Source organism: Sinohyriopsis cumingii, chromosome 12, assembly GCF_028554795.1.
Source record: "Sinohyriopsis cumingii isolate HCF-2022 chromosome 12, ASM2855479v2, whole genome shotgun sequence".
NCBI classification, from domain to species: domain Eukaryota; kingdom Metazoa; phylum Mollusca; class Bivalvia; order Unionida; family Unionidae; genus Sinohyriopsis; species Sinohyriopsis cumingii.
The window spans coordinates 56,019,097-56,041,879 of NC_142972.1; the positions used below are offsets into that span (position 1 = coordinate 56,019,097).

The 22,783-nt window shown below is 32.1% G+C and overlaps 1 protein-coding gene across 5 annotated transcripts in view; it reads right to left on the bottom strand.

Annotated features, from left to right (window-relative positions):
• Nucleotides 1–2,942: 2,942 nt before the first annotated feature.
• LOC149786503 (baculoviral IAP repeat-containing protein 7-like) overlaps nucleotides 2,943–22,783 on the bottom strand; it is a 74,155-nt gene continuing 54,314 nt past the window's right edge. For 3 of the 5 annotated variants that reach the window (XM_089976980.1, XM_089976979.1, XM_089976981.1), the window contains 7 exons: nucleotides 15,489–15,668; nucleotides 13,459–13,634; nucleotides 11,531–11,627; nucleotides 10,768–10,872; nucleotides 8,829–8,951; nucleotides 6,198–6,236; nucleotides 2,943–5,337 (listed from right to left, as the gene is read on the bottom strand). In XM_089976980.1, coding sequence (XP_089833106.1) covers nucleotides 5,138–5,337; nucleotides 6,198–6,236; nucleotides 8,829–8,951; nucleotides 10,768–10,872; nucleotides 11,531–11,627; nucleotides 13,459–13,634; nucleotides 15,489–15,668 — 920 coding nt within the window. In that variant the 3' untranslated portion in view covers nucleotides 2,943–5,137. Of the gene's footprint in view, nucleotides 5,338–6,197; nucleotides 6,237–8,828; nucleotides 8,952–9,372; nucleotides 10,188–10,649; nucleotides 10,873–11,530; nucleotides 11,628–13,458; nucleotides 13,635–15,488; nucleotides 15,669–22,783 lie in introns of those variants that run through there. The other 2 variants (XM_089976983.1, XM_089976982.1) reach the window with 2 other exon arrangements.

Below are 22,783 nucleotides of genomic sequence, written 5' to 3' on the forward strand. Positions count from 1 at the left end.
ATGTAGATAAATCTGTTTGTCTATGTCTATGTCTCTAACCATATCTCAATGTCTATGTCTCTGTTGTGTTTGTTCCTACCTAGAGTGACGCATATTCAGGTCCGCCACTTGCAACACTCTTATTCACTGATCAGCCCGATTTAGATCAGCCACTTGCAACATTGTTGTCATTGTTTCCCCAGTGTCCAGTACCGTGATATCACCCCCTTTTAATTGCCCTTGTCCCTAGACAGTCCGGATACATTGTCGCTATACATTATCTATGTTAAATTCCCATTGCTCTAGACAGTCCGACAATGATAAATTCCCCTTTGTCCCCAGGGTACAAACCCCCTGTTTTAACATTAAGTCCCCATTATCCCTAGGGTATCCCCATTAACTACTAATGTTACATCTACTTACATTGATGAATGGTTTATATCAAAACATTTCAAAGATTGTAACCAAAAAAGAAGGAAGTGAGTGCCTCAGAGAATGTAGCATTCAAACGTACAAAGCTCTCTTTGCAAAGTCATTGTCCTACAGTTAGGACAATTTAACGTCTCGCTAACGACAACAAAAACCTTGTATCTCCTTATGAGCCTTTATTGTGTATTTTGTTCTTTTCAAATTTGGATAAATCGCATATATTTCCGTTTTGAACAATTGTCCTGAAGGATTGGTTTATTAATTCCTTTGACCGATCTCCAGTCGTAGGAAGTGTCAATGTTAGAAGTGCCACAAAACCAGTAGAGCCCCGTTTTATGCCTCGGATATTCGTGGTTGCCCTGAAATTATTCATACTGCCCAGCTCAGCTGATTCTGTTTAAATACATCACCATATTTGATTATCATTTTCTCGTCCCGTGTTTGTGACATCGCCGACCAATAAATGGCTTGTAATAATTGTGTCAATGAAATATGTTATAGCCCATTCGTAGATCAGATTGAAAAAAGGAAACCGATGCAAAGATGAAATGGTCCAGATGTAGTGTTTTTATATAACAGAACAAAACTAAAACATTGGCAACGTTGAGATACAAAATGCAACTCAAGTACTATCTTTCACCGTCGAACCATTCAATTGTAATTAGTTCACACATGTTATAAATTTTCTTGACGATGTACGATCACATTCTTAATCTTCTAATAATCGTTATAATTCAACACGAACGATGTGTCGATTTGACAGTATATTATACTGGGTATTTAGCCGTACTCAACTTTTGCTTTAATATTAGTGTCTATCCATGCACCATAAGTGCTGGATGTGCATCAGATATGTCCTCCATATCATACAGATTAAGATCCATTCACACTAAGATACATTTTGGGAACTTATAAGATCCGTATGATCCTTATGAATACTCCACTGTTAGTAAAATGGAAACATCATTCTTGTTAAGCTATTATTATTATTATTATTATTATTATTATTAATTTATTCTTATTAATAATGTTATAGTAGATGTTGTTATAGTTAATACTATTAATAATGGAAACTGTACACACATACGTACATACATACATACATACATACACACACTCACACACACACACATACACACACATACATACATAGATACATACATAGATACATACATACATACATACATACATACATACATACATACATACATACATACATACATACATAGGTCCATACATTGCAATGGTCCTCCTCATGATTTGTATTACTTTCTTATACATCAGAATTAGTTACTTCGATCGTAATATCTGAAGTAGAATGTTTCTTTTAGTTGTGTTCCGTTTTGATTTGAAAGTAGCTATTTATTTAAATATGCATTGGAATTACAAAGTGCTCAATGATCCTTATCGGACTAAATAGCTACTTTAGGTTTATTTTGAATTCCTTATGAGTTGGTCGCAGAGTCGCCGACTGGGTCGTAGAGTGGCCGACTGGTCTTCCTCTGGTCGCCGACTTGGTCGCAGAGTTGTGTCGTAATCCGATCTAGATCGACATAGAGAAATGACAGTGCGAAATGATAAAAGAAGTGTTATCCTCAGCCAAAACGCGTATAACCACAAGAGCTCTGCGTTTCCTGGACGAGCCTTGTAGCGCCGATCTTTTGGTCGACGAATGACCGTGTCCCTACACTTTTCCGATTCCCTGGCCTGACTCTCTCCTGTCCAATGAACTACAACCCAATGTGCTTGCTCTAGCGGATTGGTTATGCTTTAGATAATGTAAAGCTGACTTGCCTTTGCTATGTAATTTAGAAGGAATGTGTTCAATATAACGAACATGTTTGAGCTGGAAGTGAGGGTAGACTGAAAGTTTAGGATATAGAAGAAAGTATGTTTAGATGACAAATATTTATCCTGTCTAGAAAACAGCTTCCATTTGGTTCATGTGATAAGTATTCACTTGAATTGAATGTGTTATACTGTACATTTGTACATATTTCTCAATTGTTCTATTTAAATAGGAAAGAAGTTTTATATTTGGATAATGTAGCGACCTTTGAATATCATTTTCGATTATACGAATCTTGTAGACTTTGGATATTTTTAGGATTTGTTAATTTTTTTAAGGATCGATTTTTCTAGCAAAAATCAATTATACGTATATCCCGTGCCTTATAAAATCAAAGATTTGAATTATCAACCAATTACAATGTGAATATTTCACAATTCAACAAAATGTTGCTAATCCTTTTGTGTATGGTGTACCACCATCCTAAGAATTATGTTGCTTTTGTCGAACTAAAATTTAGCGTGAGATGTAAATTGGCCTAGCGAAATGTTATGATTGTGAAACTCGACAAATTGTTTAGAAACTAGATTTCCCAGACTAGATCAATAGTTCACTCATACTGAGCAAGATAGATATAAAACAAACTTATCAGAAAGAAAATTGGAATGAAAGAGAAACTAATTTCAGAAACATTTACTGAATATACTGTTTTTAATTGTATCTGAAATGAACAAAGAGATGGTTATAAAAATAAATATAATGAGATTATCACATGAAATAGATCAGAGATGTATGTATGCATGTTTGTATGTGTGTATGTATGTATGTATGTCTATCAAACTCTCTCTCTCTCTCTCTCTCTCTCTCTCTCTCTCTCTCTCTCTCTATATATATATATATATATATATATATATATATATATATATATATATATATATATATATATATATTACATAAATGACAATAGAATATAAATATTATCAATATAAATATTATCATATCACAATATAAGCAAAGTTTTCCATGAAATCATGACAGTAGTGTATACGTAATATTGATTTCTAGCTTACATTGACAACCGATTCATTAGAAGAGCATTAAATTATTTGTAGTGCAACTTTAGTGTTGCGATTTTACAAAGAGATTTAATGTACGATGTTAGAAAATTATTGGTATATAAATGAAACCGTAAAGAAACAGAATATTATACATCTGTATTACATTTAATTTCTTTTATTCTATTCTAATATTCCCTCGTAGTAGTAGTAGTAGTAGTAGTAGTAGTAGTACAAATTATAATTTTGATAATAATAATAATAATAATAATAATAATAATAATAATAATAATAATATTGTTATTAGTATTATTATTATTATTATTATTATTTTCCTTATTATTATTCCTTATTATTATAATATTATTATTATTTTTTCTGCCACTACTACTACTAATAACAACAAAGAATACTTTCATTATTGAATCTGAGTATTGTTGTATGTTATAATGAGTTTTATATTCATTTGATGTTAAGCATCTGACGATATGATACAATTAATCAAGTGGAGAAAATAGACTCTGTAAATTATTTGACAAGAATATTTTACACACTCACACATGTTCAATTAAACATAAGTAGTAATCATTATTATCACAGATGCAATGCGATTTTACATTATATGCATCAAGATGTGAAAAATTAAAAGAAAACAACACAATTAATAACGAAGACTAGCAGTTAAATCTATTGTAAGATGAAGCCTATTCAAGTTTGATAGAACTTTGGCTTCGTACCCTTTGTTAGTGTTCTATTGTAATATAATTTGTGAACACAAGAACATTCTGGTCCTTAGATACACATAAATACCAGTCTCACAATTATTATCACGAATCTGTAGATCCACAATTAATGCAAAGAACATATATATGCACGGTAAATACTTCATAAGACTAGCTTATCCGAGATCATTCTTATAAGTTCATGAATTCGCTGATATAATGAAGCACATTTAACACATGCAGTTAAATTGTCAGAAATCGCCATTGTAAAAAATGTGCGTAAACTCAATAGTTCGTTTTTCCAAAGGTGGGAACAATCGCTACTCCAACACTGCATGTCCCTTTTGGGTTGCTCGAAACATATTTGTCAGCTTAAACTGTATTTTTTAAAACTGGATTACGTCTTTTTTCGTTATATCACTAGAGTACCTCTCATTTAACACTACATAACCAAATTGTTATTGACTACTGGTTCCTGTGATGGGACAAGTCCTGGCCACTTACTTGCTGATTGAATGTTTCCCCCTTCTCAACATATGTCTCTTCTCGCGTTTGAGAAGCAAGGGAGTGAACACTGATAACATAATCAATTAACATCATGTCTTGTCACTAAAGTCATTTACAATATACACAACTGCTCCGTTGACCATTAGTTCTCAATCAGGTCAAACGGTTAATTATCTGTATTGGGGACTGACTAAGTCATTGTCTGTAAATTGCTACCATAGAGATCATGTTTATTATTGCTCAGACGTTTACTCCGACGGTCATCTGCATCTAAAATTAATGGAGTTCATTCTCTTATCTCATCTATCATTTATGCCGTTCAGCATTTTAATATCTCAATATAACCTGGATCTGGTTAATGTTTTTTGAAGGAACGCTTGGTTATGTTTATCGGCACAGCAACACAGTAATGTTCTAAAGCGCGGAAAGAATATTAGTAAGGTGCCTTGTCCTAGGACGCACCACCGTGGTCGATCCACACAAATCTGAGGGTAGGATTCAAAACGACTACCTTTTGATCACAAGTCCGGCGCACTAATCGCTAAACCAATGCGCCTAAAATCTCCTTCAGCTGCCTCTCTCGACTCGAAGGAGATCGTCACGGGGCGTATTCATCTTCCCCCGGCACTACGAAGGGTCCAGTTCTGCAATAATATCTATATCACGTAGGTTTTAATTTTTTCTCTAGTCCTTTTGAAACAGAGAGGACATATGTTTGCTGTTTTTGAACATATCGAGCATAGACATATATGCGTACAGGGTAGGAGTAAAATATCTCTCTTCTCATTTCTGCAATTGACGCATCGCATGCTGCGCCGTAACCTTTCGTTTTCTTGCTGAAGGGCCAGAACCGAACCTGTGAAAATATGTTATAATAGTAAATATATGTAATGGTATATATATATATATATATATATATATATATATATATATATATATATATATATATATATATATAACATTGCAAATCTTAGCAGGACGAACGGTACATTCTGATCAATAAGTTTAGTAACTACTGCACAATATATATATAACATTGCCAGGGCATGTTATTTAATCAGAAAGAACTGCATCGCTCCATACCAGCCTGTACCACACTTGTCTCGATTACTGGAAAAGGATTTCAGTGATACAGAGGAAGATTATTTTAGCGGCATACATATTATATTTTCATGCGTTTTTACTGACTTGAGTCAAATTTGCACCCATTTATATGACGCGGAAGATTTCATGGATGATTATGACAATGAAAGGATATATGTGTATAAATCATTTATATTCCACATAGGAACGGCGATCTTACTGAACATTTACAACAATATTTTAAGATGTTATACAATTTCGTTTTTAAAATTACTTCATTCACACATGGTGAGTAGGCCAATAAGATTTATTTTCCGTATTAATTTTACTTACACCACATCCAGAAAATAAATTTAAACATTTTTTTCAGAAAACATGTGCAAGTCTACTTTGAAATATATGAGAAACAAAACACGATCTCTCAAATACAAATCTAATTTAAGTGACACTCTTTCTCTGAGAAAACAAAAAAACAGAATTGAATTCACGGATATTTACACCGTGGGTGCGGAATACGATTTTTTTGCTGTTCAGCGCAACATAAGGAATACAATAATCATTGCTCTTTCTTTAGCATCAGTGTCATAGATGTACGTTTATGTAAAGTCACCTGCACAGAAATTACTCACTTACCAGTATTAGTTTCTCCACCATTTTCTGATGACAATGGATCTGAAATTATTTGAAACGTTCATGTAACACATCATTGTAAAAGCAACATAATGTTTGATACTTTTTAGTAGTCGTGATTTGGAGCACTTAAGGAAAACGAATACATCACCACTCATTTACCTATTGCCAGAGTGAAACAATCCTTCGCATGGTCAGCAAGATGTTATTTTAGAAATTATTGCATCGTTGTGATAAACATACAACAAAGAAACGTAACATTCCAGAGAACCACAAAATTAAAATACGCACAGTTACTCAAATATTAAAATCGAGAACATAAGATAAACGAAGATTTAATAACAAACTACTGCATTTAGCATCTGGCTTTTTACGATTCGATGACAGTATGGTTTGTTGAAATTATTTTTTAATCAAGATGTCATAATATATGCAAATAAATAAATAACAACAAAAATCAAAACGCAGATTTCTATTCAAACTGGAAAACCACTTCATTTATCCGGCTCTGAAGTTTAATCGTGCCTATATTCAATAAGTGAAATAAATTAGACACTGTTAATAAGATTTAAGTGCGAAACAGTTATACAGTACACGACAAAAAATGCAGAATCGAAGATGTTCATATTCATTAGAGAAAACTAGAGAGTTCCTCAATTTATGGTGGATAATGTATCCACATGGGATCTCAATGGCATTGTAATGTCTTGTTTATGTATATCCCTTTAGTAAACGGCACGCTGAGGAAACAACATCACGATCTACATAAATATCAAAAGATATCTGGCATCAATTTGTGAGAAATCAAGTGTTTTAAGCGTAGATTTTGAAATTAAATTTCTCCATTATAATAGAGAACAATGATTCACACATAATACAGTTTAAAGAGCCGCTTTGAAGGAAATTCAAGGAAGGAATCTGTATTATATTTGTAAAGCCTATTCAAATAAAATTAGTTCTCTTAAATCCACAAATGGTTTACATAATAAAAGTTAGGTATTTAATAAAAGAAAAACCAAAGCGATACATGTCTTAAACTTTATATGTGCTTCATGCGCCATGAATATACAATTTTAAATCGTTTCGTGCAAAAGTTATCAGATAAACTAAAGCACTAGATCTGTCAGCAAATTAACACATGCACACAGAAATACATACACTGAACACACACATACACACGCACTCTCAACTAAAATGTGTGCACCGTAACAGACCTAGATATTTCTCAACGTACTGCGATAAGTATCATGATATACGGCATTTATAGTTGGGTCGAAGAAGTCAGTGTTCCTGGGGCAGGAGCCTGACACTTTTTTTTTGTCAATGACTGGAAAAAATCTTGCTCCATTTATAGCAAAATAACACCATATTATATCCATGGTATTATTAGGAAAATATATTATTTACCTTGAGGTAAAAGAAAGAAAATATTTTAGCTCAAAATAAAATAACAGCACCCACCCCTAATTAGATGGCTCGTACTTTACAAAAGATGAATTTGTTCTGGGTTTCTTAATAGTTATACAAGTTGCAATTTAAAAGTGTAACTAAAGAGTAGAATAATTAAGCTTACACTATAGCTGATACTGTGAAAAGCATAGCGCTGACATCAGCGGGCCTATTGATAATGATCTGATGTCCAGATACTTAAGCTTGCAATGTTATAGCCACACTATTAATATAATATGCAGGGAAAAATCGAGTGGGATGCAATCAACCAGGTAAGATATTTATCAGAGATGGCCAGTAAACATTAAAAACACTTACTGAACAAGCGAGAAAATGTGGTGTTGAGTTGAGAAATTATGTACATGTATATTTCAGACAAAACGACCCCGCCAAAAATAACACATTTTTAACCCAACAAAAAGCAAATGCGTTCTTGAAAACTATAGAATGATCTGCAGTATATGTCTTTCCTTATCTCATATTCAATTGGTTTAAATCCCAATGAGAAGAAGTGCCACTAGTTAAACAAAAACGAGCCTTTTAGAAAATTTAACAAAAAGTTGTTTTTTTTTTGTCTCTGTAGCTGAGCCATCGTCAATAATATAAAGGCTCAACTTCTCCAGTCGTCGTCTTTTCAGATGTCATTTTATAAACACTTATTTGTCGTTTGTTTAAACATATATTGATGTCACAAAGGGATTAGGCTCAAGTTCTAACAAAATTAATTTGTCCTCTCTATACATGATACAAGTAATGCAACATATTCAATAAGAAAACATAATTATGAAAACTGATTGGAGAGAGAGAGAGAGAGACAGAGAGCGAGAGAGAGACAGAGAGAGACAGAGACAGAGAGAGAGAGAGAGAGGCACAATGACATAAATCACAACTTGAGAAAGTTATTGAAACCATCGGGTAGCGGTTAAATATTCGCCTCCAGGATGTAAAATTCTATATTTTTATTTTGCATCGCCCTTTCCTTAAGACATTGATTTAAGCTAATATTTGCATATGACACTGAAAGTAATTTTCTTATCAACTCAGTTCGTTGTCTACTGTACTTAATACAGAAATTAAAAAGTGCATATTAAAGCTATCGACTTTTATTGACTATTTCAGTATTGAATGCAACTTAACGGAATATAAATTTGTTTAAATTATTTTAATGTAAATAAGAAACCTCACCATTTATTGGATTGCCAGGTACAGGTCGAGAAATTTCATCCTCAGCTAGATGACTGAGTTGGCCACTGTCTTCCATTTGAAAGATGATGTTCATTATATCATCAGCCGTGTACTCAGCTTGGCCTGGAATAACACAGTTACTAAGTCGGTCAAATATCACTATCAACTCCCCCTCCAATAATTTGCTTTACATTTACAAACTTGAATTTGTTTTTAATAATTCATCTATATCAATAGCATTTAATGATTACCTCAATTAGTAAATAATTTCTTAACACTACAATCACACACTTCTTCCATTTACATATATTTTATTAATAATACCAATATCGCATAAGAATAATACCATATTCCTTTGATTGTACATTGCAATGTGTATAGCGGCCTTGCTCACTTTATAATTAAGGCATTTTAATAACCATACCATGTTTCGTGCTGGATGCGTACACGATAATTAGTATATATTATGCAAGCAATATATATATATATATATATATATATATATATATATATATATATATATATATATATATATATATATATATATATATATATACTTACCAATATCTAGTTCACTAGACCCTTTCAAATATTTCATTAAATGTCACACTGAAATCATCATTGTTGCCGAGCTGCTTGATGATGATGATGATGATGATGATGATGATGATGATTATGTTGTTGTTGTTGTCAATGATAATGATGGTTGTTATCGTTTAACGTCTTTTTAAAATCTATATACAAAATCACAAAAGTAAACTCGATTCCATGCCAAACCAATCAATATCGACCAATTTTAAGAACGAGTGTTGATAGTTAAAACTCTGTTAAACAAGATGAACAAGTCTTCCTGCTTCATATTATGAAACTAGAAATGTACACTATATCAACTTACATAGTATATGTTAAATGTAACTAAACACCGTAAATACTACCAATACATCGGTATTCTGCTTGCCGTCTTATGTTTATATGCATGTATATCAAAATCAAGATGCAAAGATGATTAAATGAAGCATGTGGGAAACAAACTCATTGCCGGTAAATCTGGAGTGTAAATAATACTAAGGTATTCCATGAACTATACTATTCATATTGAACCACAAATGCCGTTTGCAGGTTTTCATCAGGAACCAACTCCGATGAATGGTGCGCGAAAGCGTCCATATTAGATGGCCGGACATATTTTTTTGCATTGAAGGGACGGATAGGGGTTCAGAGAAATGTATTGTACAATCTTTGCAGTATGTATACTTTCTTGTCTCCAGCGTAATGGTTTATCTTGTATGAGCATCTTCTGTTTAAGACTTCAGATATTATACGATCAGTCTTCTCTTCATGTTATCTGGTAAAGCCTCGCTGTAATACAGGGTCATACACAATTACACAGTTGATCAATTCGACATTTATAAATAGAAGTTTATAAATCGGTCTATTCCTATGTGAAATAAAACTGCTTCAATTGAATAGCGTATATGAGGGTAGTTAGTACAAAGTAATGTTACACTTGATGTTTGAAAGAACACCAATATCATATTTTTGCAAGAACAAAATTCATACATCAGTGTTAAAGTAGAGAGATGACAAACATTCCTATAACCAAGCACTGAGTAATGTTTCAGGTTTCTATTGTAATAAAGACAAAAGATGGAATAAGAATAGGACAACACTTCCTCGACTTGACACCGACGCTATATTACTAAAATATAATATATAAAATATAATATAATAATATAAAATATAATATAAAATATATATATATATATATATATATATATATATATATATATATATATATATATATATATATATATATATATATATATATATATTAACTTATCATTTATCGGTTTCAGTGAGTAGGCTCATGATGTCAAGAGAAAAAGCGGAACAATGTTACCCAAGACGTAAATATATTCTTCCAAATATAAAAATCTACCTTTGGTAAGCAGCTCATTGATCGCTTTAGCAACAGCGACACGAGAGTAGCCCGTTTCTATCACACTTATTGCAGCGACATTTTCAAGCACACTTGATTCATTTACTGCAAATATTTCAACAGTTGCGAACGTCAAGAATATCATATATTTATTGAATATCTTGGCAATGTTGAATGGATAGTGGATATAAAGATAATATTTGGATACTACATACAATGTTATTAAAATGTGAAACATCGTCTTGTAATGTAACTTCTGAATAAAAATGTGCTCTTTGAAAGGGCAAATAGCATGTAAAAATTATTAAAACGTTTCATTCTAGAATGGAAATACTAAATTATGTTACAAATATTCTTATATGAATATATCTTGAATGGTCACATGCGGTCTTTATCTGACGTAAGTATTGGTTTAAATGTGCACCTAGAAAACAATAATCGGAGAACTATTTGATTATTAGTTCTCTTCCATAAACCTTCCTTTGAATACTTTAAACACTAGTCATATCCGAAATAAGAAATCAACTATTTGGTTCACTCAATAAACTGTTTTGTAAGTTGCTGCGTCTACTATTACTGCTACCACCATTACTGTTTCTGCATCTACAACTACATTGTACTGCTGTTTCTGCTTCTACTATTACCAATACTACTAATTCCACAAAAACGACTGCCTACTATAAATCAATGTAAATTGGAAATAAATATTTCGTGACATCTATTGATACATCATTATTCTTTGCAAACTTCCTTTCACTTATACCTTGATCTATATGTAAATTGATTTCATTCTTCAAAGCGGGTGCATCAGCCATTGGATTGCTCGGTTGGAAGGTTGAGTGAACTACCGCATCCTCTTCCTTCAAGTATGTTATGTTCACATTAAAGATAGATAATGCAAATTTTGTTTAAAGTGTCCATGTGCATTTATATTATGTAATATGTCATTATTTCATATAAGCTGTATTGTATCTCATACTGAGTACTATTTTTTAAATGCTTTAGCTGATTTCCCATGTTTTCATGATCTATGAAATCGTATTATATGTGTTTATCTTAGATTCATGAAAAGGCGTGTGCAATAATAATATAAGTAACATGAATTTTGTTTGGTTTTGTCCGGTGTAATACTATGTTTATGTGCATTATTGGCTATACAAGGTGGCTAGTATGTTTGGTGAAGGAGGAACTTGGAAAGACCATGGGATGAACCACCGACCAACTTCGGCTATTGGCAAGCATTCTCACATACGTTGGTTGAGCTAAGACTAAAACTCATGCGGATAGAGGTGAAATATGGGAATGATCTACAAAGGTGAGCGACTTAAGGCACGTGGCCACCTAGGGCCCTATACAAAATAAAGTCTCCATCATTGAGAATATTTTAATAAAGAGTCCTTCCAATGCACACTATCAGTAACACTGATCCTATTTGATGATATAGTCAGTATATGTGCAGCAGTTTTCTTTAAATATTATCCTATCCTTAATATGTTTTCTGAATATTTTAGCATAAATGACGCCATTCTGCGTATTGAACCGAATCAACGTTAGACCTAGTGCAGCGTCCATTAATGAAGCCCACTGGATTGCCTTTTCAGCTCGAGCATGAGTTCTGTCTGGGATAAACCACAGGTGAAGTAGTAATCTAAAATTTACTACAGTACATGTTTAAAAGCAAAGGCTCGTCGGTCCACTTCGTCAGACGTAGGTCTGTAGCGAATTGGATGGACATACCTTGATTGGCATAGACATATACACGCATAAGGAGAATTGTTGCACTTACTCCATTACAATTTGCATGAAAAATTCACTAATCATGGCCATAGCGTGAGAAGAATTGTGAGAAATATTTTGATAGCTTGTGTACAGCTTTTAAGACCCACACATGCAAATGTATTCTGTTTTCTTCTTAACGACCAATTAAGAAAGTTTGTTTTCTTCTTAACGACCAATTAAGAACTTATTAACAGAACACGTAAAGTCTTCACAAAGCACTAGATTGTAGGGGTTGTGGGTGCAACTAGGTGAATCAACCAGAAGCAAAAATATAAAATGACATGCTGAAGTTGGAATTAGTCGTTCAATATCCATTATTTACACGCATTCGCTTTATTCAGGGGTTGGAATGGCACAGTTTCCAAGTGAATCAGAAATAACACTTGATTACACGCCTGTGGGATCAAACATTCTGATCTTAAAGTGACCTTCAACTAACTACGGGTTTGCACAAACATATATAGGAAAGAGTATACTCAAGACCTGTATCGTTGCAATTTTGAGTTAATTGGAATGTCGTAATTATCATCAAGATAATGCAATACTGGTATATAGATAAATATAATAGTTTATTTTAATTATTTCTAAACAAACACCTTCTAATATACGTAAGTATTACGAATCATACCTTTCTTTAAAGGAGACTGTATAATTAAAAAGATCAATACACAACTTTTTATGGGAACAGTAATTCAAAGAATTAGATTGGGATACGTTGAGTAAAATAAAATTGATAATCGCCCTAATAAATCGGACACAACACTCAAAAGCGTAAACTACTCATAACTTTATATAAATACAGACAGATCATTGTGAAAGTCTCTCTCTTAAATAAATGTAATGCAATGTTTCGAGTACGAGATATAAATGTAATAAGAAAATATTCTACTTTCTTTAATCTGAGAAAAGTACCTCGTCTGATTCTTCCGTCATTCGTCGCACAAGGTCGATGAAATCTTGACCTTTTACACGTCTAACAAAAGGACATTGTGCAAACCAGCGCGCATGCTCAATCCAGGGCTCATCATCAGGATCCCAGTTTTTTAACCCACCATCACAGGCGAAACAACGGACCACATCTTGTAAACCTAGGTTCATGTAAAAAGCACAACATGTACCTGATGTTATATCAATATAGTCCTACGAACAGAAAAGGTGGATGAAGTTCAGTCAGCACAAATGCATATACAAGGGAACATTTCAGTTTGGTTGGTTTAAACAGGCTTAACGTGTTTTGCTTGAGGTGTTAAACATTTTGTTTTTGTCTATAAAAATAGTTTATCTGACCCGCTCCGTGGAGGAAGTTGAGCATGTCTGATCTAGCCCAAAGGACACAACAAAGAAAGGACTACAACGCAGCAACTTCATGTATTCTGTAATAATGATTCGTTTATGGCCGTGTGAGTTCAATTTTAGTTACAGTTCTTTCAGTTTCTTGCTTCATTTTTAAATCATTTTGGCATGATTACGTCCACTTTCGATCGTTTTCTTCTCTTTTTGGTGATGTCATGTCTGCTTCAAATATTTACCTTTTGAATTCAAATAATATTCAATCATGTACAATATACCCTTATGAATGCAAATAATAATAAGTCTTGCACACTTATGAATTGACTAATAATTCGTCATGGATCCGTATGATTTAACTATCTTAGCGAGAAATGCAGGAGCACAGTAAGAGAATAAAACAAGAACATCAAGTGACCCAGCAAGTTTTAAAATAAAGTTATATGGGCTGCCTTCATTTTATGATGTGACACAAAATGTAAAAAAGCGTTTAAATTCCCCGGATATGAAGTAGTAGTCAGACTGTCAATTTAGCAATGGAGCTACCAACTCATATACAATTTCAAAACAAGGCTATACTAGCCAAAGTGTCGTTTATCCACTAATCTTTGAAAGTTGTACAGTTTAAGTTATCTCTCTTGATATATGCTTGAAGTAATTGTTTTAAATTTGTAACCTGAGGGAAAACATTGTATTTAAGAAAAATTATAGACCGTGCTAATGTTAAATTATTAAACGTAATCTCCTCGAAAAAATGTCCTTGACAGGAGGTCAAATAACGAGTCGTACACACAGCAAATAATGGTTTACAGATATTGATATAGAGATCTTTACTTCCTTCCTGAGCACAAAGTTAATAATTGTATACCAGTTCGTCTTTATTGCATTGATTCATAGTGCTGCATTTCATAGTGAGGACAACTAACCCTGGAAACGTTATGGCCTGAGTTTTAATTAGTAAAGTAACTAAGTTTATTAACCCTGATTCACGGATTAAAACATACTATATTTCGAAATGACAATTACACATTTCTGAGAGAACGTTTATGTTTTCGTGTTGTATATGTAGCGCAGAAAATAAGGTACAACTTCGCAGAGACCTAAAGATTTATGAACTAAGCTTTACCGTGTGTCACGGCTGTAACAAGACAAATATATGACAGCTGATGTACGTCACAATTTGAACATACATGCGATATAGATAAGAACTTCTGAATTGGAAACTCAGGAAAACACTAATGATGTAGAGAGTCTACTGATAATCATCTAATTCGACAGAAACCTTTCCAGATAACCAGCCATTCACACCATCATCGATCTCACTCTCTTCATTTTTGACAAATATGTGCCTGGCTTATGCAAAAGGAACAAGTGGCATTTTATTCAAATATCGTTCGCCAGAACAAACAAAATGAATTGGGATGCTGTGGAGCAATAGGCAGCAAAGATGTATTAACGCTCTGAATAATCTGTAATACCAGGAGCAACAATAACTAAGTTCGTAGTGTGTCGACGTCGTACTCGACGAGTCGCCGGCTCCATAGCCTCCCAGACCATCCAGTGTCAGCTGCCTCTTTGTAATTGGTAACGGCACTTAGATCCGATTTCCTCGTATTGATGTAGCCAATAATGTGTACATAAAACATATGCACTACCTGTATAATAAAAGCCAGCATCTGCCACTTGTTCCGGTCTTTGCCTGATATCACTCGGCCAGCGGGCAAACGAAGCTAATCGGATACTGTATGCCTGATACTGCGGGCTTCGGATATGGTCCGATGCACTCCATGGTCCCGAATTACTGAAGCACGCGCTAGGCTGGTTTGCAGCATTATCTAATCATAGGAAATCAAGAAATATAATAATTTTCAATTATGGTACATATAACAAAATTATATATATATATATATATATATATATATATATATATATATATATATATATATATATATATATATATATATATATATATGTTTTCAATAACGGAAATTTAAGCTCTCTGATATTAAATCTATTTAACCTTTCAAAATATTAACTGTTAACATCAATTGAATGTAACAATAGTTTTCAATTTTATTTTTGTTAAAAATATTGAAAAAGAAACTGATTTATCATTCAGGTATAAATAATGGCGGTTATAACAACGATCTACTGTGCAGTACCTTTTGTAGGAATTAAATTGCTATAATGCCATATATTTCCGCATATGACAGTTGGAATATTTGTAGAACCTAAATTTAACTCAGATATTGGTATTAAAACCGCATCGCAAAGCCTTACAGTCAAACATAAGCTAACATTCAACAAACACAGGTAGCATTTTCGTAACAATCGAAGTTAGTGGCTGACAATCAATACAAATGCAATAACAGGACGTTTGAGTCTCTTAATTGGCACTGGCGAATAAAAGGTATAAATGTCACGAATAAAATGTATGGATTAATCATCTGAATTAAATGCACATCAACATAACAAGATGTATAAAACTTTGACAAACTACACAATTCAGAAATGACATTCCGAACATTTTTTACTTTCTCACTTTTAAAACAAACTTTCTATATATAGAGCAACATTTTCGAAATTACTTTAAATCTTATAACAAATCGTTCTATCTATAGAGCAACATATTCGAAATTACTTTAACTATTATTACAACTTTTTCTATCTATAAAGAAACCTTTTAGAACTTATTTTAAATATCGCAGTCCTGATTCCGACTTTTAGTATGGATTTTAAGGTTGACATTTATATATATTTCCAAAGCCATTCTTGTCCAAAGGAGCCGATATGCATACATATAGTGATACTTATTTCATAAACAGGTAGTGATCAAAGCTTCACATATTGTATCTTTCTGCAAATAAAAGATCAAAGAAAGTAACTAAAACGACTACCTATTCCATTAAGTTATTTGATGTGGTTCAATTTCTGATTGCATTATAATTAGCACACATATTGACTTTCATGAATGATTGTATCTTATAACTTTACCAATTCTGTGACGATTCTTCTCTTTTTTATATTGTATGTTTTACTTTGAATGTAAAATGTTTCTCTCTCTCTTTTATTATAAAATGAAGAAAACAAACTGTAACGCATCTTGTATTTTAATTTCAGCAGACACATATATTGTATTATTGTTGTAATACATGATTCACCAGCTTATGTAATAAATTTGAAACACGTCCTTGATACTAGTCATTCCGCCTCCGCCTAATTTTGGTACAGTTTTGCTACTTTTTCAATTAAACTGTGTATGTGTGGAATACGGCAATATTATAAGTTCTTCGTACTAGTTATCCTCAAATGCTTCGTTCCCTGCCACTGTTGATGAATATTTTCATGTAAGTTTAGATTAATTTTAAGATAAGTATTTATTGTTCCAATTTCTACTGTTTTTGAAAATAGAGTTCGTGTTAGTCAATATGCTGATCGTAGCATTTATTAATTAAATTTTTTACACAATTACTAAAGAATAAAGGGTACATTTATATTGGAGTTCTTCATAAACTCTTTGCTAATTGTTGGGTTATGAGGAAATATTATATTATTAATTATATTGATGTTAATTCATATATGTACGGTCACTATTGCATGTGTAAAGCGGTGTGTGGATTATGGACATAAGTTTGAGAAGTATTTGTTCAATTCGGTTTATTTTCTTTTATGTTATAAATATCATTTTAGCTGCCGGAGTTTCCTGTCTTTAACTGTGAATGTTTTTGACATTATTTATTGTAAAGACTTATATAGGTTTTGAACAAAGTGAGTCCCTTTCTACAACAGTGGCTTTTGTATTTAATGAAGTTCCGATATATAGGGCTTTAGGCTACGCTATTATAATTGTAAGTGGAATGTTATGTTTAACGTTCAGCTACATATATTTCTTAGTATCGTTATTTAAAAGTCAATACATATAAAAGATGATACAACTAATATTGATTACTTGTAAAATCAACATTAGGATTCTTCTCTGCCAATTTGTCTATTGATTTGAGTGCCTGATGGAATGGTCGTTACATCTAATCTTTTATGTTTAATTCGTATTAGGTGAATTAAAGTCTGATAAATGTTTATTTGTGTACTAAATCCTTGAATACTACTTTTGACCTCCATTTTCTTTACACAGGAGTTTTACCTACAGATTACCCCATTTTATTAATCCATATATTTCGCAATTTCAGAAGAACGTCAACAAAAAATTCTCAGCTCATTATGATTTTTTATATCCTCAGACGAATACACAGACAGTACTGAGGGATGGTAAGCCTCAGGTTCATTGTCTTTACAAATGTAGATCAAATGTGACAATTAATCAGAATTCAGCAATGTAAAAATGAGTTTATTGTGCAAATGAGAATACAAATTGGTCACATGGGATAATTGAAACATGCAAGACGGAAACAGAAATGAAATAAATAAAGAAGAAAGAAAAGACATGTTATTTGCTGTGGAAAAAGGAAAAACAAAACGATGCCATCTGATCAAATCAAGAAGTTTTTATTGCAACTAGGATAAATCATGTTTTTTGGAAATAATTTGTAATCATATAGATTGTCTCAATACTTTAAATCTTTCCCTTTAGAAAGGATACTATTTCTCTTGAGAAAAAAAAATCTGTCTTTCAACCTCCTGCCTGTAATTTAGGAAGCAAACAAAATCATCAACTCTTGAAAAAGTTTTTATTTTCTGATATGTACGTATACAATGGATTGTGCATGTAAGTATATACTTCATAATTTGCATTATAGGTCTAAAAAATAGAGACATAATTTTCGAAGAACTTAAATGTAGCTATCCACTTCGTTAACAGTGTTGAATTTGACCCAGAATTCATTCCCCTTTCAAATTGACGTGACAAAAGCAAGTAGGTTTATTTTACTTCATACATATCACATAGATAACAAATGGATGACACATTAATTTTATAGTTAAATAAAAATATGCACTAATATATTTTAATGAAAGTTTAAAACTGAATATCAAATATACATTGAAAGAGTAAAACATGTTTATGCTTTTAGTTTATTGTTTTGCTTCGAAAAAGAATTAAATAGTTTGTACTTCGTATGAGCAATAGTTTTAACTTCCAAGTTACTTATGAGACAATTATATTGAGACTGATTTTATAAGAAGTAGAATTCCAACGGTAGTTAAAATAGTTTTTGTCAACTAATCAATTGTATTGGTATTTGAATTACTGTAATATTTCTTAAGAGTTGTGAGTCCCATCTTTTTCATCTGCCGAGGCAGTAATACAAATGATTTAACTTTGGGGGAAATCAGATCTGATTCATCGTAAATAAGTACAAATACAAACTGGAGTACTTTCGCCGATTACGAATTCAATTGAAATAGTATTCCTGACATCACATATATGTACACATCAGTTTTTGAAAGGATCATTTTTAAAACATTTTATGTCAGGTTATTCAATCTAAAATCTAAAATCTGATATTTATTTCATTTTCTTCAAACTTCATTATAAGTCTTTAAGAAGTTCGTTCCTTATCATTCAATATAATTGTGGTATCATTCGCACAAAGCGTACTTTTAATTTCGTTATTATGAAATATACGAATCCTTTAAACAGTTATCTCTCAGAACTGGAAATGAAATAATTATTATTATGTTATAAACATGTATGGAGAAAACTGATATTCCAGAACTGTATTGTTATTATTTAGAAAGTTTATCTCGTACATTGAAATCTGTATATAATCGGCTCCTTTAAATTCGGTTCCACATACTTTGGTCCCATTCCAATAGTCATTTAACCTTTTAAAGCTGGCCACGTTTTAAAATGGACAAAGTTTTGGGATCCAAATGTGTCCGGTTTTTGGATGTGTTACTTCGTAGAGTGTATCTCTTATAGTTTAAACTACAATTGTGCTAAACCAACGCCTAACGAAATTAGTTGTCTCCTGTTAAATCATGTTTACAAAATAGCAAAGAGATATACCTATCAATCAGCAGAAAAGGCAAGGTTCAATAGCAGCATATTTAATTATCAGGGTGTTGTATTACAGCAATATAATTTATATTTGAATAAACTATGTCGAAATGCTGGAATCGCAGCATGAAAATAAAAATGAATGAGTACTAGCATTTTCATAAACTTCATTTGAAATTAGTTAAAAGATAAGGTTTGGGTTATCATATATCAATAATCAGCTCAGCAGTAGTGAAATTTCATTAAATGATCAATTCGAATAATTTATTTACCTTACATATATATGGATGTTATGGTGTTTGATCGTCTGTATTTCCTTTTTTCGACGCTGACTCAGTTTCGAATACACACGTACGCTTTGTTTACATTTTACTACTTCTTTTCTATTTTGCTGTTTGCTTTGCGTGTAGAAAAAAACTTTTGGTATACATCATGATCTGCGGTTTCAGTTTCATCGTATTAATCTAGTTTTAGTCATATTTAGATATAATGTTTCAGAAGGTTTCCAATCACACAATAATCACCTGCTATTCAATTTGTAAAAGGTGAGAGGGGCAATGTTTTTATTTAGAGAAGGTGATAAATCTTTGTAAAATATTCAGTCAACACTGTCGTCTATATTTTGTATATAATATTTCTACGAGAGCAAATGCTCTTTATCTGAATGATTGTGATATTTTGATGTTCTCACTGTCTGTAGTTTGAAAGTTGCACTATCCATCCATATCACCTGCTACGGAACAAATTAAGTTAAAATCACCTAACTGATTTTACTCTTTCAGACCATGAATGTTCTGAAGATATCGAAACTAACGGCTCATAACCATTTTTAATTTCTGTCATAATCTTGCATGATAGCATTATTTTGTCACTGTTTATCTCCATAAATCACCATAAATCCGATGCCAGGTTTCGAAATTATATCCCTTATAATTCTACATCAATTCAAATTTGTTTAACTATCAATCATTCGTCATTATATTTTATTGAAATTTCAAGACATTTAACATTTTGTTCTCAGAAATGTAAATTAAACTTGAAAAAAAATATTTGTTCAGTGCAATTTATACATTTTAGGAAATAATTAAATATAATCTTAAATTTAAATTTGGAAATGTTTAATCGCCATGTAAACGTTTTAAGCTTGGTAGTTGATTTTTAATTTATCACATGAGATCAAAGATTTAAGTTTGATTAAAAAAAGTTGGGTTGTTATAGAAGCCATGGGATCTTTGGAATAAGGAACCCACTTTCTAAACATGGCTTACATACACTTTGAAAGGACACTTTGTCTATGATCCGTCTTAATAATAATAATAATAATCGCTTATTTTGATCACAGTCATAGGCATATAACTGTATTGTACTGATTATATCAATTAACCAGGTAACTATATTTGAAATTCATCAAATCCAATTTGTCGTTCCATTCTTAAGCTTGGTAAAATAGTTGCAGATATGTACAGCCGGACTTCATAAATACAGTGTTGATTGATTCTAAAATAACGTTTTTATTTTACAATATACGTAATTTATATGGCGAAAAATAGTCAAGCCAAGCACATATAATATTAAGTGAATCGTCTGTTTAAGACCACTATACATGTTCTGTATAATTCACGACATCATTTTGTTTATTATCGACGAATTGGTTTTTCTCTTTACCACATTATGATTTGATATTTTGCTTGAGGGGTGTAAATGGCCCGACATTTGATTTTAATAATAATTTAAAAGAATATATTTATAAGGTACATTTGTATCGTTTTCCCCATGTATGAAAATCATTCAGATTCATGGGTTTAGTCGTCCACGAGTTATTTAAAAAAATATTCCATAAAAGTGCATGGTAATTTTGCTCTGTAATAAAACATGACACTGTAACAATACAAGTGAGAAATACAAACTCACTCAAGGATCTTCTAAACCTGTATGCTTTATTTGCATACGTGTATAAAGCGAAGGTAGGCTGTTCATATCTACCATCATGTCATATTAAGTCAGATATTTTTCACACACTTTACCTATGGTAACATTATTATTTTTATTCTTGTGTGGAAGTTTTTCTTCACACGTAATTTCCTAGTAAATCATCAGAGCTTGTAATATATTCTTCTTTACTTTGTTACATTTACATTTGCATTAGCTAATTCTACTTCAGTTATCGGTAATAATTATTCGTGTCAAATGTTTTGTTTCTTAATCTTGTTCGTTTTAACTTACTTTAGGATATGTCAATTAGATATTTCCTGTGCAAAATTGAATTTGAAATTTTGAAAATCTACTGATATTGATGTATTTTGATAATAAAAAACGACGAATTAAGACTGAAAGTTCAGTGAATTATTGATTCAGTTTTCCTCTTAATGGACGCGTATGTAATATACTAGTGCCATGTAACTTAATGATAGCATTGATTTAATCATTTCCTTCCAAACAGATTCATTGACATCTTCTAATATGAGTCATCTCTTTTTCTAAGAATTCCTTTACGTAATAAGAAATTTAGTGTTGCTGGGCTCGTTGGTATGTAATTATTAGGGGTACTATTGTAGTTATGAATTGTTGGTGGTTAGTTGTAATGGCAGAAACAGTTATCAAGCTTTGTTGTTTATCTTATTCTCATGAGGATGTGAATTTAGATTCTTGCAAAATAGTTTATGATGGCAAAATTGCAGCTGTATGTTTATATGTTTTAAGCGTAATATTGATGAGGTTTCGGATAACTACTTGAATTTACTAATGATATTACAAATAGGATCATCTAAATTTACATTTTGTTATACTTATTTTTCGTGACAAAATTTCTGACAGTGATCATAGAAGAAAGATAAAATAAATAAGATTACCGGAGTGTTATCAGTGCAGCAGCGTTAGTTAGTTTCAATAGCAGCAGTGTTCCTCAACTAAGGGTGCATGCAAATTTTCATGACCGTAGAAGGAACGGTTCCTTTGAAAACGGTAAGAAATATGTCACGACAAAAGTACAAAGGG